Raw genomic sequence first — 17,325 nt, forward strand, 5'->3', positions numbered from 1 at the left:
TCAAATCTCTTTCTAAAAGAAAGAAAAAAAAAAAAAGACAGTGATCAGTGGGAAATTCACCCGCTCTTGGAAATGTTCTTTCCGAGTTCTCATTTGCAAGCCTTTGCCCGTACCTATACCCTATGATTCCAGGGCATTTCATTCTCTCCAGGACTCGCCCTCTTATCCCTGCTAGCTCTCATTTGCACCAGACAGACTTTCCCACTGCCAGGGTCTAGACTCCATTCTGTGTGTAGGTATTTGTCATAGCAAGTACCACGTTAGACTGCAATGGCTGTTCACTTGCGTGCTTCCTCTTGTACTGTGTGTTCCAACCGATATAGAGCACGTGGTCTTATCCAGCATGTAGATTCAGACTGTTCCGTAAGTGAAGGACTGGAGAGTCCACAGGCTTGTGCTATCCCTCTGTTCCTCATCTGTGCTTCTTGGCACTCCTTGCCCTGTCTCTTCCTAGTAGAAATTTCTTGCCTCTATCATTTATCTGCTTCAAGAGTAAGCAGTTAGCAACTGCCATGCTTCTGGCCACTGTTGAATCAAAGAGGGAAAAAAAAGAAACTGAATCCAACATTTGGAATCCGTTGCTTCCTTGCCAGCCAAGCCACAGAGCCAACTGGGGACATTTCCACCCAAGCCTTCCAGGTCTTCGTTTGCAATATTTTTTCAGCTCGTATATTGAACAAAGTAAACACAGTGTCTATAGGCAGGCTTGCAATTTGAAAATGTATCTGAGTATAAATTTGGCGGGGGGTGTGCGGAGTGTGGGGAGTGGTGATCTTTTCCCAAGTGTTAGTGGATTACAGGCTGAAGAAGTAAGTCTCCGTGCAAATCAACTGAAGTCACCTCACTGCCGAAGCACACTCTGCTCATGGATGTTGACAGGCCCAGCTTATTTTTAATTACCCGGCCTCATAATATACGTGAGGAAAAGTCGGAATAGAGACTTTGACAGGAGAAAAGAAATGTGTGTAATTCCACCCTTCAGAATGACTCCATGCTAACTCCTTCTAAATGGAGTGAGGCAATACATTTTCAAAAGAATTTTGGTGGGGCAATTTATGTGATGTGTGAGTGTAGTCACAAATCAATGTGCCTTTTATGAGCCAAGCACACCAGAATGTGTATGTTACCACGAGCGCAGCTTCTCAAAGAGATCCTGTTGGCCACTCCAAGTTTTTTCCACTGATGCTGCCATTACCCGCCAGATTTTTGTGAGTCTTCATCTGGAATGACGTTTTCAGAGTCTGCCTGCAAGTCACACACATACACAAATGAAAATCCCTCCCCAGATCATAAAATAAGGAGGGGGCACTGTTTCTAATGACTTGCCTACTATGGCATTTGGCTCTTTGCTACTTTGAGTTCTTTCCTAGCTTATGGGAGGAGTGGAGCCATCACTGGGGTGACCTCCTGAGAAAGTGACAAAGCACAGACAGATCATTTATCACCAGAGGAGTTTTCTTTTGCTCAGCTGATGGTACTCTCTAAGAGGCAGCCGAGTCCGGCAGACCTCCGCACAGCCGGCTTTTCATTTTGCTCTGTACTTCGAAAGCCAAGCCTCAGTTTCAAGATTGAGTAAAGTGTCTTCCAGTTCTTTGAACTCACTAAAAGGAGATGGGTGTCCATGATGCCCCCAGAGCTTCTGGAGAGCATGCAAGCCTTGGCTACCTGGCCATATCTTCCATATGTGAATATTTCCCTTCTTCTATCAATTTTCGTACCCAACTGGGAAAGCTAAGCCATTCAAAATGATTTCCTTTCTTCCCTCCCTGTCCAGCTTACATCTTCTCTCCTAAACTTTAAAAAGATTTCTTTTCCAATGTGCAACAGACCTGCCTATACAAGTAATAATACTGTGAGACAAATTAAAAGCTCAATGAAGTCTGAAGCGGGATTATTTTGGTCTGTTGGCAATACTCCACTAAAGGAGGCAGATCTTCAGAGATGTATGCTGTGGACAAAAGAAGGGCTTCAATACAAACAGAAGAAGCCCCCCAGAAAAGTTGGTCATGTGACGGTAGCTTGCAGGGTTGGGGATGATGATGCCTGTCACTATACCTACTTTTAAGTGATGGAGCTCTGAGATCTTAAGGCAGTGGTTCTCAACTTTCCTAATACTGCAACCCTTTAATACAGTTCCTCATGTTGTGGTGACCCCCCCATACAACCATAAAATTATTTTTGTTGCTACTTCATAACTGTAATTTTGCTACCGTCATAAACTGTAATGTAAATATTTTTGGAGGTAGAGTTTTGTCAAAGGGGTCATGACCACAGGTTGAGAACAGCTGGGACCTAAGGGGTCTAACTGTGATTCATAGTAACTGAAATCTCACGTAAAGCATTAACGCTGAACTGCTCTTTCTGAATAGCTGAAACATAGTTTCACTTAGGGAGAAGCCCAGTCTTGTTAGACTGAGTAGGGGGCCGTCCAGTTGCAGCTAAGCTGCTGCTAAGGGCCAGAGGGAGGAAGGCTTTGGTCTCTTTCCGGGCTAGTACTTGGCATGGCTTCCTGCCTCGCCTTTACTCACACCATGTAAACCCACACCAGTCATAAGAAATCCAGACCCTTCCGTCCTCCCGCTGTAAAGGGGAGGAAACATAATCGGGACCTTGTAACATTTTATTGTGTTTGTGAAGGTTTTTCTTTCTTTAATGTTGGAGACTGTGAAACAAAAGTTGTGACATGCCAGTAGTTTATTACTTATTGTTTAGTTTGTTAAATTAAAGAAAAAATTCTGTTGCTGTTGTGGTATGACTTTCAAATGATCTGAATACAAGTTCAGTCTTAGAAGACAAGTGAAGTCAACAGTCTTGGCGGGAGACACCCACCACAAAGGGTAGGAGGGCGGTGGTGGCGCTCACAGTTGAAAGCCACGTTCCTTTCCACCGCAGTGTGTCTTCTCGTGTCCGAGCTTAAACGCATTACAGGCCAGGCCTGAGCAGAGCAGCCTGGGAGGGATCAGCTGAGCTCGGGTGATAACTTAGTAGGTTCTATGAGACTTTGAGCATCTGCCACTGGGCTACAAACAGCCTTGGTTATTGGATGGACCCATGTAGCCAAGGGAAGACTTTAGATATTTTTAAAGCAAAGTCCAAAATAAAAAAATGTCATAAGAAATCTCCCAAGGTCTACAAATTGGGAACTCATGTGTTGCTGGGTTTTGTTTGTCCCCACCCCACCCCTTTTTTTGACACTACTAGAATCAAACAAATCCCACCTCTGTGGGATAGACTTGGCCTTGGCTCATGAGTCTTCAGTATGTACTCCATGTTGCTGGACTTTCTGTTAGAGAATGTATTTGTCATCAGTTGGGAAAGGGGACTCTGGGTGGATGGGAAGGGCTGACCAGTAAGAAAGCAAAATCAACCAGAGTCCAGCTCACTTTCTTATCTTGTGTCATCGATTGAAGCAGCTGCCTAGACAGACCTCACCACCCCCCATTCCCATGTCTCAAAAGGTGATGTTGATGCCCAGTGGAAAGACACACAAGCAAGGGAAAGACCCAATAATGACCACAGAGACAACTGAAAAGGAACAGCTGGAAATGTGACCAGGACTGATAGACTGTGGGGATTTCCACGCATTAAAAGTGACAACATAAATACACTCTCAGTGACCCCTCAAGAGAGAGAAAAGCATTGAAACCACACAAAAAGAACCAGGGTTACAGACAGAACAACCCTTCTTAAAGGAGATGGCTCTGTAGGAAGCAAAGGAATGTTCCAGATACCAGGTCTTTTTGTCTTCTGGCCTACAGAGTCAAAAAAAAAAAAAAAACTCATCCAGCAGGGGAGCTGGCAGGCTGACCAACCCAGCTACCACCCAGGCCCAGAACCAGGGCTATGAGTTGGCCCACTCCAACATCTACCATATCTACGATTTGCCAGAGCACATGAAGGGCAGGCCAGGTCCAGCAGATCCAAAGCTGCAGGATCTCCATGACACAAAGCAACAGCAGGATATCCAAGAGGTATTACAGTGAGAGTCTAGCAGAAGCCAGAGACCTTGAACCAGACTAAAAACTCATTGCATGAACACTCACATATAAGGATGTATGAGCTGAGGGGTACACTGTATGGTTGACTCACTGTGTCACACTGCAGCTTCCACGATGAGATGTTTTTACTTTTTCTTTTCAACTTTGTTTTATTTTGATTTTTTTGAAGGGGGCATTGCAGGGGCAGAGGGCAGATCCAAAGGGATGGGGAGATGAATGGGATCAGGAGGCATGATGTGAAATCCACAAAGAATTAATAAAAAGTTAAAGAGAAAAAAAAAGTCTCATCCCTATGCTCCAAGGGCAAATGCAAAGATCTTATATCTGCTTTGATGTGACAATTCATATTATCTTCTAGTTCCGTTCTGCTAGCATGGCTACATTTACATAAACATTGCTCTTTCTGCGGTCAGAACACTAAAAATGGATTCAGTGACTACTTGTTAATTGGGTTGCCTAAGGCATATTCATCTGCAATTTGTATTTAGTCTTGTATTTCTGTGCATTTAAAGATCTGCTTAGTTCCCAACTCGAGCGTATGACTTTCTTCATTGTTTCTTCATATTTCTGTGTTCTCTGTGATCCTGCTACATTAGGGACATTATGGTCCTATCCAGAACTTTCTCTTCATATTATAAAATGGTATTATTATGATAATCATAAAAACAATCCTACTCACACCTAATTTCATTCTTCTTCCCTTGCCACAAGCCTGTATCATTTTGTGTCACTTTAATTACAACAGATACAGTCCATCCAAAAAGGAATTAGGGCACTACTTGCCGCTGGTTGTACCTGGCCGTGACACATAGTGTCAATGTTGTGTTTTTCGCTGAAGCCGTGGAAATGGCCTGTGGACTGGATCTGCAGTTCATCGTAGGGGTGCAGACTGAGGGGAAATAATATAAGCTAGAAGAAGGGGTATTCGCTGATGAGCTGAAACCCATTCTGGGCGGCCTCTGATCCTATGAGTGTGTGGAAGGAAAAGTCACTATGAGTGATTTGTGAGTACAAGGATGAATATTTTCCTCTGAAAAGCTCTGGGAGGATTACAGGGAAGGTGATATGCTTTCACATCTAAGCACTTGCTCTCAGAGTTCTTTTTAGATTTTTTTTATCAATAACAAAATGTCTGGTTTTAAGTTTTATTTTTACAAATACAGTGTTTCTTTTTCTTTAAAATGGTGATTTCAGAAGAACTGTATCCATATGTCATAAATAGATCATTTCATTTGACTTTGAAACAACACCCTAATCTGTTCTTGCATGGCTCTGTATTATAATTAAGTCTGTAAGTGATACATGTGTATGTCAAGGGGAGAGGAAACATGAAAAATTAAATTAGTTCATAGGTTTGAGGTGATTTTTCCCCCCTGTGGCATAGCTATACCATTTTCATGACTTAAAAAAGAGGATGGATCAAAATCATTAAAAAACGATGTGCTTAAAATAAGTGTTCTTTCAAGAAAATAAATCAGCTATCCAGAAATGATGGCACATGCTTATAATCTTTGGAGGTATAAGCAGGAGAATCACTTAATTAAAGACCAATTTGGTCTACATAGTTCCAGGCTAGCCATTCTCAAACACACAAATTTAAGAGCTTGCTTAGACTCTTGGTCTTATAAGAAGAAGCTCATTTTCATCTGCCTAGGCGCACTTTCACTGTTCAGTAACCTTTACATTCAGCAAGACACACCTTCATGACAGACAGAATCCAAAGAGCCAGGCCTGAGCCATTTACGATACTCACGGGTGGATACCTAAGATGATTTGTGTGATAAGAGAGACACACGCCAGGAAACAGAATCCTTTTTCAGCATCTGAGAGCTGACAGAGGATAATTGCACTCCAAGGCACCACCAGGAGATCTCTATTTCTGTTCTTGACATGTGTGGATACCACTGTCACTGCCAATGGTGATGATGATAAATGATGAGAAAATGAAGTGGGAAGTGATGTCTCTTACCCTGACAGATTTAAAGGATTGCCATAGGCATCCCGGAGGCAAGTGCTGACGGAGGATATTCTGGTGCCTGCGTCAGGTCACTCTGGTACAGTCAGGCAATGCCGCTTGAAGCAGAGGACATTGCAATAACTCGATTCAAACCTAGACTTAAAGCCCCGCCTCCTTCCTTGTCTCCCTTGCCTCTCTTGTTGAATTTGAGATTCACAGCACATATTCTAAACTAGCCATTACTTTTGATTAGTTAGTCTTATACCTGTGTGATTACTGTGGAGATGTAGTATTCACTGCTCCGTACGCAGCATCCAAGGATAAGCCCACACAGAAAATACCTGAACACAGTTTCCCTAACAATTCCAGGAGATTGTCTTTCTATAAAGCTCAAATGTTCACCCAGGCAGGGTATGATAAGGGCAGGGTATGGGCTTCTTTGAAAGCTAACATTTGTCATAGGAGAAAACTCTGACCCAGGTTGCTGCCCAGGAGAAGATAAGTGCAAATCAAGTAAAGCAAAGGATTATGGGTACTCCCTGGGGAAGTGGAGCTGAGGACCAAAGGAGCTGTACTCAGGGCTTTTGGAAAAAGTCTTGGCTTTGTTGAGAGGAAATGTGCCCCAGGGCAATGCTATTACCCAATTACCTGTTTCCAGTTTTATTTGTTCAAATAAGGATCATACTTTTAGTTATAAATAGCTAACCTTTGGCCTTTCTTTTCTGCTTCTGCCTTATCCAGGAAACTATAAGTATTTGACCTTACTCAAAATGTACAAAGAAGAATAATGGAAGCCCCTGAATACCTTGATTTGGATGAAATTGACTTTAGTGATGACATTTCTGTAAGTATTAGTACCTAAAAGCAATGTTTTCACGGTGTTCTGACCTCAAGCTTATGAGCTGCTTTCTTTGTATTGTCTGTATTTCCACAACTCTCTCGACTACATTTATGAACTGAAATCAAGCTGTGTAACAGAGACACAGTGTGGTTTGGGGGCGGGCCTCTCTGGCCTTAAGACAGAATGATGCCAAATCGTGTTTGAGCTGGGGGTGGGGGGGTGCAAGACATTCAGCCTTGCTTAGCATTCCATTCCTAATGTGTTCCAAGGTTGTTTTAAAAATTACAGATGAGTCTATTTGTAAAGTTTCAGCACATGTACATAATTTTACCTATGAATGTTCATTCGCAGTTTCCTTATATGTCTATATCACATTCTCTCAAGTTCACAGGAACATAGACTGCCAACTTGACGTTTAATTGATGGAAAATAAAGGGAGGGGATTGGAGAGATGGCTAAGCAGTTAAGAGCAAGTACTACTCTTCCAGAGGATCGGAGTTCAGTACTCAGCACCCACATCAGATGGCTCACAACCGCTTGTAACTCCAGCTCCAGGGAATCCAATGCTATCTTCTAGCTTCCATGGACACAACACTCATGTGCACATGTGTGTGCATACACACACACAAAAAAAATAAATAAATAAATAAATACTAAGATAAAGGGAAGTTGTCCAATCATTGAAAACATCAAAACACAGATTGGACACTTGGGAATATTGACAAGTCATGGGCTGATGATGATGAGTCCCTCAGTTTCCCTAACACTCGCCTCCTGCTTCTTCTCCATTCACTAAAGCTTCTGAGCAAATTGTCTACATGCAGCGTGCCTAGAGCTGCATGTGATGTATTCCATGCCATGCAGTCAGTTCTGATATCCAGCGAAATGCTGACACTATCGCCCCAGAAGCTCACAGCTTCTGACCTCATTTTCTTTGATTTCTCTGGGCCTGGAGCTTTGGGTCACCACTGGATGTTGCCCCCAAACACTGGGATTACTTTGACAGGCATCTGGCTGGATGTGTATACCCGTGTTGTACTTCTCACTGTACATACAGCAACGAGTGGACCCAAAGACAGGTAGATTACGGGCATAGATATCATACATAGCCTCCTCCATACAACTTTAGATCTTTCTGCTTTTGAATGAAAAAAAAAAATATGACTTTGTTATTCAGCCTATTTCAGCTTCTAGCTAATTTTTGTTGGTCCTTATTCAGACTAATATGAAGTAAGAGTTCTCTTTCTATGATGTGTGTGTGTGTCCATCAGTTACTGTGCTTGACTTGAGAAATTGTTCAGAATGTGGTTCTTTTGTGACTCTTCCTCTCAAGATATTTGGACTTGAATGAAAGCCAAGAAAGTGAAAGATAGTATGGAGATTTGTTGGAAAGTTGGAAGATGTAGAAAGAAAGAGTGTATAATCATTAATAGTTGGGTGGTAGCTCTTGAGGTTTGATGGCGAAATTGTATTTTGAAAGTTGATTTGTGTGTGTATTTGTTATTTTTGGTTTTGTTTCAAACAGTTGTTTATTTATTCATTTTCCTCTTTGCCGTGCTAGGGAGAGAACCTACTAAACCATACATTCTAGGTATGTGTTCTACCACTGAATTGTATCCCCAACTCTTGGTTTTGTTAGACAAGAGTGTCACTATGTAGCCCGGACTGGCTTTGAGTTTATGATTTCCGGCCTCAGACTCCGAGGCAGGAATTACACAACCTGGCTGGTTATGTTCTGGGAAAATGGGCTCTGAAGACAACCAGCCCGGGCTCCTAGTTTCTTCTGCCCTCCATTGGCTGGACAATTTTGAGCACATTAATTCTACTTCCCTGAAATACTCACCTCACTTTCAAAATTGTCTTAAGGTTTGGGTGAAATGATAATATATGTGAAACACTTAGCTTGGCACACAGTAAGTTACTCTTCAAAATAGTAGCTTGTGTTATTGTTTCAATGAATAATACAATAATATTTATCTGACCAATCGTGGAGAAAGAACTCGAGGGAAAAGACCAGGCATGGTGTCAAGATTTTCTTTTAAGTACAACAGAGCAGTTGTATTTACAGAAGAATCAGCTGGCAGCAGCCCATAATTTTGATGAATTAGGAAGCTCTGCTTGAAAGATAAAATGTATTAAGCAATGACTGAAGCTGTTTAGCAAATTGAGTTACAGGATTATACAAGGGTTGAGCCTCTCTAACTTGACCACTCTGAACCATAAATTCAGATTTCCATCAGTAAGAATGTACCTTCCCCAAAAGTCCCCTTTTATGTGGACTCTAAGGTTTGGATCTTTAGCCTGCATTAAAACTTAAACCAGGTTCGAGTTGTATCTCATTGATGAAACAATAATGGCTATCGCTAAGTATCTCCTGTGGGCCAGGCAACATATGTCTCATCCTCGCACTGATCCTACAGAGAAGGTATTGTAAGCACCCTCCTTTAACAGATGAGGATACTAAAGCATTGAGACCTTACATCTTGCCAAGGATCGCCCGGTTAATCAGGCGCATGCTGACGAATATCGTTTACTGCGCTAATTCACAGCAACAGCCATTTTTCTGCCCCTGTTTCCCATCCACGAACATTTGGTGATGCAGAGTTTTCATTGGCATACTGGGAAGGTGCTGCTGGCTCTGGTGGGTAGAGACCAGGAATGTACAACGTACAGCACAGCCTCCTCAATGGAGGACGATGCAGCCCAAAATGTTGACAGTATGGAGGGTGAGGAGTCCAAGTCTATTGCAATCCCCCTTGAAACTGAAGAAGCTCTATTTAGCAACCTCTCCAGCATTAAATTATTTTATCATAACTCAGTATGATGCAAGTTTAATACCCTAAACATGACAGAGTTTCACTGTTCATATTTAATGATTTCATAGAGAAAAAAGTGAAGACAAACTCATAAATAGTGAAGTACGTGTTCTCAGCCTGTGTGGGTAAACTAGGAACTTTGGCCATCAAGGTTGCTAAATGAGAATGATTCCAATGCTGAGACTCAGAAAGGAACGTGTTTCCCAGCTATTAACTCACTAGCTTAAAGAGAAATGAAGTTTCCCATGAACGTGCTTTTATTTTTTGGATTGCACAGACCTCTGTCTCTGCCCACCCTTTTGCCTCTTTCCTGATGAAGAGGCAGGAGGAGGTGGCAGGGAGTCCAGGCAGCATTTGGAAAAGATGTTTACAAAACTCATGCTGGGGTTTAAAACTCCCCTCCTTACTCTCCAACTATAGCCCAATTACGTAGTTTGGGCTTTGTATTTCATGGTTTTTCCCTCTGGTCAGGGGACTGGTTCTTGTTTTAATTAAAACACAAGCTGTATGTTTGTATAGAAAAAAAAAAACAACTAGAACTTTCTGTCTTTATCTAATGAGACAGAACACAGAAGGCAACCAACTTATTTTGAAGTTCTCCAGACTTGAAAATAATGGGCTTCCTCTGTAAAATGCAGAGTTTAAACTGCGCATCCCTGTAACCCTGCCATCTGAGGGCAGAGCACTATGGAAGAGCTGTGTGCCTATGAGAGAGGGCACACACAAACCTTCCTCTCACAGCAAACGAGTTTGCAGACCCCTCTTTTATTCATGTGAGAACCGAGTCCCTCCTATCATCAAAACAAAAACACAACCCTCCGCGGCTCTTAGGAAGCATGGTATATTTATTTTACGAAGCAAAGCCAATTTTTTTTTCACAAAGTAGTATCTTATCCAGGACTGAATAAACAAAGCCTAGGCTGAACGAGCAGATAGGAGAAGCATATCACATCCAGTCACCGTCTGTTAGATGTAGGCCCCGTCACACACACAGCTGAAATCTTCCAAGTCAGTTATCTTGCTCAAGCCTCGCAAAGCTCCTCCTGTTTCACAGATGGCGAAGTCGAAACTTCCAGAGGTACTGGGACTCTCATAAGGTTACAGCCAGACCATGGCAGAGTCAGGACTTGACTACAGAACTGTTTGACTCAGAAGAGGACTCTGACCTTCTGAGAAACATTGTTGAATGGAAGCACCTCTCTACCTCGCAACCAGTCACCTCGTGTCCATTTGGTACTGGAGTGGCCACAAATCACTTCTTGGTGGGAAGGGACTTGGTTCCCATTATAAATAAATAAAATCAGATAAAAGGAAACCAAGCAAAACCCTTACTTTTACTACCCTAAACCTTCCCTAAAAAGTGACCAGGACCTTCATGTGAACTCTGGATGGCCCAGTCCCTGCTTCCTTGTTTCTATCAGCCATGTCCTACCTAGAAGTCAACCTGTTCTTGTCCATATGGAAACCTTCCTTGGTGCCAGTCAATGCGATGTGGCTTCAGCAGCAATCAGAATACTACTACTTTGTGTGTGTGTGTGTGTGTGTGTGTGTGTGTGTGTGTGTGTGTGTTGTTTTATTTGCTGCATCCTATATTTGAGTCCAAATTGCCTCTTATTCCTCGTCTTTAGCCCCATGGAATTAAAAACATATTCCTTGTTTCAACACCAAATGCCTTATATTACGTTGTTTTCTAACTGCCTCCCAAGAAATAGACGAGGAATTGTCTAATCCAGAAACAATGTGTTATATGTTTGGGACCTCAAGACTGGAACTAAGTGACCCTCCTCCATCTTGGACCAAACACTCCCAGAAGAGAGGAACCTTAGTCAGAGAGTGATTTCCAAGAAGAAAGAACAGCCACCAGACTGATTTTTAATTTGCTTCCTCTGATTCTGAACTTAGCCCATGGAATCCTTCTCTTGCTGGATAGCCATAGTATTTGCTAGACTGTCTACACAGCTTATTTATACAAACTACTTGCTCATAGCTAATTATTTTGCCAATCTAGTCAGCAAGTGTTTATTAAACATCAACAGTGTTCCAGGCACAGTTCTAGGTTTGGGGAAATAGTATAAACTTGGTCTGTGCTCTTAGGGAGTTTATAATAACAAGTAAGCTATTATATTTCATAGAATGTAACATATTTATTATAACTGTGAAATGTCAGGTTAACTTCATGTGAAGTCACATTTCAATACCAATCACTGTTCCTGGCAGTCTGTGTATCTTGGTGCTGATTGACTCTTGGCTCACAGTTTAAGTTAGACAAACGCTGATACTGGACAAGGTCCATGGCTGGCCAGCTACCCGACTGCAAGATAAATGTTTCTTTTAATTGTTTCATCATTTATAATTTTTCAGTATTTATTATTATTTAGGCTTAACTTTTTAGTGTTTTTTAATGATCTAAATATAAATAATAATGGTACTTAGCATTTGTTGAACACTTACTGTGTACATCAGATAGGATCCCCATGTTTTACAGTATTAGCTCAGAGTCGTCACACCACTCTCAGTTTGGGTAATGTAATTACCCTGTTTTACCAATGAAACGAAAGAACTAAAATTACCCATAAAATACTGAAGTCAGGATATGATGTGAGCAGTCCAGCTCCAGAACCCACATCTTCACTGAAGATGACTTCTTCTGGGCTTCATGGTCATCGTTGGACTGATTTCACAGTTCACTTAGGTCATTACCATCCATGTTCAATCCTCACCCATAGAAGGAGGTCCTTTAGTATTGTTATCACATCCCCTTTGCCAATGTAGACCATCAAATGCTGCCCAACCACACATTGCATCAATTACATTAGTATTACAGTGCAATAATTTCTGCTTTACTCTTAACAGTGATCAAAAAGAGCTGCTGAGTTTTCCCACACCAGCCACAAACAATATCTAGCATTAAAGACATAAAACAAATTTGTTTCTTTTTTCAAATCTTGACAAATAGAATAAAAACAAGAAACCATGGGCATGTGAGAATAGAATTGATTGCAGTAATTCTTATTAACTGATCCTAATTGGTAAGTATGAAATGCAATTAGAGTGAATGGGGCATATATAGTAAGATGTGGACCATCTATGTGCATGATTCTGTGGAGGGACAGTGTCAGAAACTGAGATATCGGTTAAGTCTCCTGATGAAATGTAGTATGGAAAGAGCAGAAAGTCCCTAGAAAGGGCTGTACAGAAGTGTATCCTACAAGGGAGGAGGAAAAGTTGAGCTTCTATGAAAAAAACTAGAAAGAAGTTTCCAGACATAAAGGGGGAAAAAAGGTCAAAGACAGTTCAGGAGTTTAAGAATTAAAACAAAAGAGCAAAGCCCAAAAGACTGGTCATGGTGAAGTTCAGTATCCGCAGAGTTTTTCACTTAAAACTCTTTGGTGGCCATCCTGAGTACCACGCCCTGCAGCTGGAAGAGTAAATGAAGACAGCAGGGAACAGAGATGAGAACAAAGGCCAGTCTTGCAAAGGAGATGGCTGATGAGCGTGAGAGCAAGAAGGCTGATGGCCAATGAGGGAGGCAGAGCATCCTGAGGCGGTGGGGATGCTGGTCCACGCTGTATGATCGATCCATGGAAAGAGCCTGTGCTGAGAGAGTGGTTGAGAAGGAAGGATGAAGGACGCGGGCAGGACAAGGGCCCTGAGAAACAGAAGCAGAGGGCTAGTAACACGGGAAAGGACCACCTCAGGGCTATGTGGTTATATGCTTCTTCATTGGAAAGCAGGCCTTTGTAGAGAGCAAGATTTTAGAAAAAGAAAAGTCTTAAGCTCGGAAAATCTCTCTTTAGCTATGCATCTGCTTTTACAGGCAGTTTTGCTTGTGCAGAAGGCTGTGGTTCTGCCCTGTAGCTGCCTGAAGCACCTGCCTGAATTCTGGGAAGCTCGGAGAAACCATGAATCTCGTGATAGCTGTTTGAACGGACAGCTCATTTTCTTTTTTCCTTTGGAAACACAATAGGACCTCAGTTATTTAAGAGTCTCTAGCTTGCAAAGGTGCTTGGGATGATGTTCTTTCATTTCCTATGGCTCATTACCCCTTGAGTAATGTCTGCTTGTTCACCCAACTGGCCCCAACTAGTTTGCAGGACTGAAGGCCAGTGTGTGTGAGTCCTGAACATTTTCCAGTCCTGGGTCGTCAGAGATTCCCATAGTCCAGTGTAGAACTCATGTTCTGTCATTATGAATCTCATGCATGTTCAAACTGTTTTGCGTGGCAAGGGGATAAAGCTGACTGCTGTGGACTGGGATATATATAGTTTTCTGACATAAAAAGACTGTAGTTTGGGAAGCAAGCTTTCCATGTCCACCCTCATCTACAAACTCTCTCTCGAGTAAGGACGTGTTAAGAGGACTCACATAAGGTGCAGAGGTAGACTGGGGCGTCTTCCTTTTCATCCAGTCCCAGCTCATTCCTGCTCCTTTCTTGCTTTCCTGAGTTTAAAGTCCAGACAGGAATGAAGACGAGGAAGGAAAGTCTGTGGCACACTCACAGAAAACAGGTTAGAAGGGAGAGACAAACATGTTCTCAGGCACTTAACAGTTTGCAGAATAACTCCTTTGTTATCTTACATAGGTACCTGCGCTCTATAGATAAGGGAGCCAAGCCCCAGAGAAATGAAACAATTGATTTGTCCGGAACCATAGAGATAATAAGCGTCAGAGCCATGGCATAAATCCAGATCTTTTGGCTCCAGATCTTTGTCCTTTATACAAAAGGACAACTGCCAGCAGTCATGCTAATGGAGTGAGAATTTTGTTCTTCTGAATGTGCTGTGATTGCACTGCTAGATTTATAATTGTGGGTTTTTCTAGGATTGCTTTTGTATAAATATAAACTGTTGTTATCATGGCTGCTAAAGTCATGGGCTACTTAAAGGAGTTCATTTAATCTAGTTCAATAAGTGCCTAGTGTCTTAGATAACTCAAATATTTTCTACTCCCTAAAGAAGCAATGGAAGCATTTATATTAGTGTGGAGACAGGAGGCCATGTGTATGATTAAGATGAGGCTTCTTGAATTCGGCTATGTGTCAGAATCACTTGGACATTGTAGAGATGATACCCAGGGAAGGCTGAAAGAATTAAAGGTGAGATGGGAGGAACAGCATTCTGGGTAGGCAGAATAGCATTCAGTTAATTGGCCCCTATGTATACACAAGTCAAAGATAATATCCTTTCCCTCCTCTGTATATGGGAGCTGATAGTTCAACAGAGAAAAAAAAACAAAGCCCAAGACACTGCAGACTTTTACTGAGAGCATAAAAGTAAAACACTACTAAGAACTGCTCTGGACTTTGTGGAGAAGGCAGAGTCATGCTGATCTTATAGGACAGTGACACTGTGTGATTGGAAGAAAGCGTTGCAGACAAGGGTGACCCCCAGATTAAAAGGAATAGACAAAACAGACTTTGGCTCTGCAGAGGCTTTGAAACAGCTGGAGAACTGGTCAATCTCACCAGGAGCTCCTGAAACATAGCGCAGTAGTAAAGATTTGGTCAAAGAGGTTATTTCTGAAGCCAATAACCTCTGGGAGGATTCAAGCAAAAGAAGATGTTAGGACATACAATAAAAGGAAAGACAATGCCTCTCAAGTAACTGAAAGCCCTCTCTTGGATCACCCAAGGATAACAATCAAGAGAACAGGCTATAAAATTTGGGTTGGAGGATAAGTGGAAAGAGGATGCATTCATTGGCCTTGGTTTGGTCAATCCAAAGTGGCAGGAGTTACTACTAGTAATTGTCCTCTGAATGAAGTGGGTTAGCCATCTGAGAGTTCCTTATAAAAGGCCATCTGTCCTGTGAATTGGGATAACGGTCTGGGAAGCTTTCCATTCCAGCTCCCAGATGGTAGCACAATGTACTCTTGTAAGAGAGACATCCTAGGTCACAGGCTCTCTCTCAAATTTGCAAGTATGAAAGTACATTTGCATGTTGCTTTTGTGAAACATGTTTCCTGTGCATTTCTTCCAATCACAATGTGACCATCTTTAGATCACTCTATTGTATTAAATCTTCCCTTGTAGTGTCGGCATTTACAGAAAGAAGTCCTCAAATTGCTCTTTTATTGTGTCTTTTTAAAGAATGATGGATTTGTTAAATAATGCACAGACAGTGTCACAACTGAATGTGACCTTCCATGTACCCTAAAATTTCCCCAAACTGTAATTTTCTAGCTGACACTTTTTTTTCTTAGTATTTCTATTCCCAGGAGTAGCACATTGTTTTTTCTCTAGGGCCATTATTTCTTAGTGGTTGTGACGTGAAAAATCCAAATATATGCCTTCACAAAAGAAACATCCTTTTTCACCATGGGCAAAGCCACAGCCTGTAGTTACGTGTAGTCACCCTCTCCCCTACTCTGTTTTGTTCTGGGCTGTTTTTGTTTTTGTTTTTGTTTTTTGGTTTTTTGGTTTTTTTTTTTTTTTTTGGTTTTGGTTTTGGTTTTGGTTTTGGTTTTGATTGTTGATTGGTTGGTTTGGAGTTTTATTGCTGCTTTGTTTTGAGGCAGGGTCTCAGTGTGTCACCCTGGCTTGGAACTTGCTAGATTGACAAGGCTGGCCTTGAACTCAGAGATTGCCTGCCTCTGCCCACCCAAGTGCTAGGATTACAGGTGTGTGCCCCCGTGTCCAGATTCTTCTGGGATACTCTGTCTAAACACCAGCCAAGCATCCTGGGCTGTTGAGTTTGAACCTCAGCAAACTTAACCTCACTGCCTAGTGTGAGCCCTTGCAGTCAAACAGGAAAGCTGGACCTGCCGCTCATAAAGCTGAGATCTAGTGAGTCTGGCTCTCAGGTGAGAGTTAGGATGCATGTGCCTGGGGTGCAGACAGCAGGTCACCTGTTTTAATCAGGTGTATATCATTTAAGCCCAATGAGAAATCCTTGCTGAATCACTGCTCATATTAATACATAATCAATCCATTTTTTTCTTTTCTAAAATGCTGTCTTGGGGGACAAGCCTAAACGGGAGGAAGGGGGAAGGGAGGAGGGAAGAGGGGCAGGGAAGCAGGGCAGGAGAGATGGTGAGATTTTGCCAAAGGGGGTTTCAAGGGGTGCAGCAACTAAAACAAAGGCCGAATTTTAATTGAACTGTGGACTGTGTAATTATGTATAGGTGTGCCAGCTAGTCTCAGAAAGCTACCAGATTCCTTTGAGAGCTCGTACTTGATCAGGAGCATGAGGGAACTTGTTACTACCAAGACGAAGCTTCTCTATCTAAATTATCCCTGATCCCCTGCCCCCTGTGCGTGCGCACACCCACCCACCCACACACACACACACACAAAGCGTAATGTAGAGGGAAAAATTGTCTTGAGGCTTCATTCTCGTTTAAGAGGCTTCCTCTTCCTCCACCTGAGTATAGCATGGTGGCTGAAACACCTGTAGTCCCCGATGAATGGCCCAATATAAACAGGATGCTATTGCATCAGACAGGTAAGAGTAATTTCTCTAATTAGTCTTCTGAGATTTCACTTTTCATTTGGAAGTACTGGGAATTTAATTTGTTTGTGATGTGCAAACTGACAAGAGCAGCCAGTGCCTGCTCCTTCTGTCTTGCTCTGCTGAGAGCCTGTGGGAACCCTGGAGGTCTATCTATCAACAGCACGCCAACTAAAGTACCTTTGCATTGAAAAATGCATTCTAATTATACGGTCCTCACTTGTGATGCTAGAATAATACTAATGGGTTTCCCCTGGTCATTTTT

At 42.2% G+C, this 17,325-nt stretch overlaps 1 protein-coding gene across 4 annotated transcripts in view; it reads left to right on the forward strand.

Annotated features, from left to right (window-relative positions):
• The window catches only part of Sncaip (synuclein alpha interacting protein), a 138,419-nt gene that overhangs the window by 64,040 nt on the left and 57,054 nt on the right, over nt 1–17,325 (forward strand). For all 4 annotated transcript variants that reach the window (XM_076555245.1, XM_006987480.2, XM_016006023.3 and 1 more), the window contains exon 2: nt 6,697–6,799. In XM_076555245.1, the coding sequence (XP_076411360.1) occupies nt 6,743–6,799 (57 nt within the window). In that variant the 5' untranslated portion in view covers nt 6,697–6,742. The remainder of the gene's footprint in view (nt 1–6,696; nt 6,800–17,325) is intronic.

Source organism: Peromyscus maniculatus, chromosome 19, assembly GCF_049852395.1.
Source record: "Peromyscus maniculatus bairdii isolate BWxNUB_F1_BW_parent chromosome 19, HU_Pman_BW_mat_3.1, whole genome shotgun sequence".
Taxonomy (NCBI): Eukaryota; Metazoa; Chordata; class Mammalia; order Rodentia; family Cricetidae; genus Peromyscus; species Peromyscus maniculatus.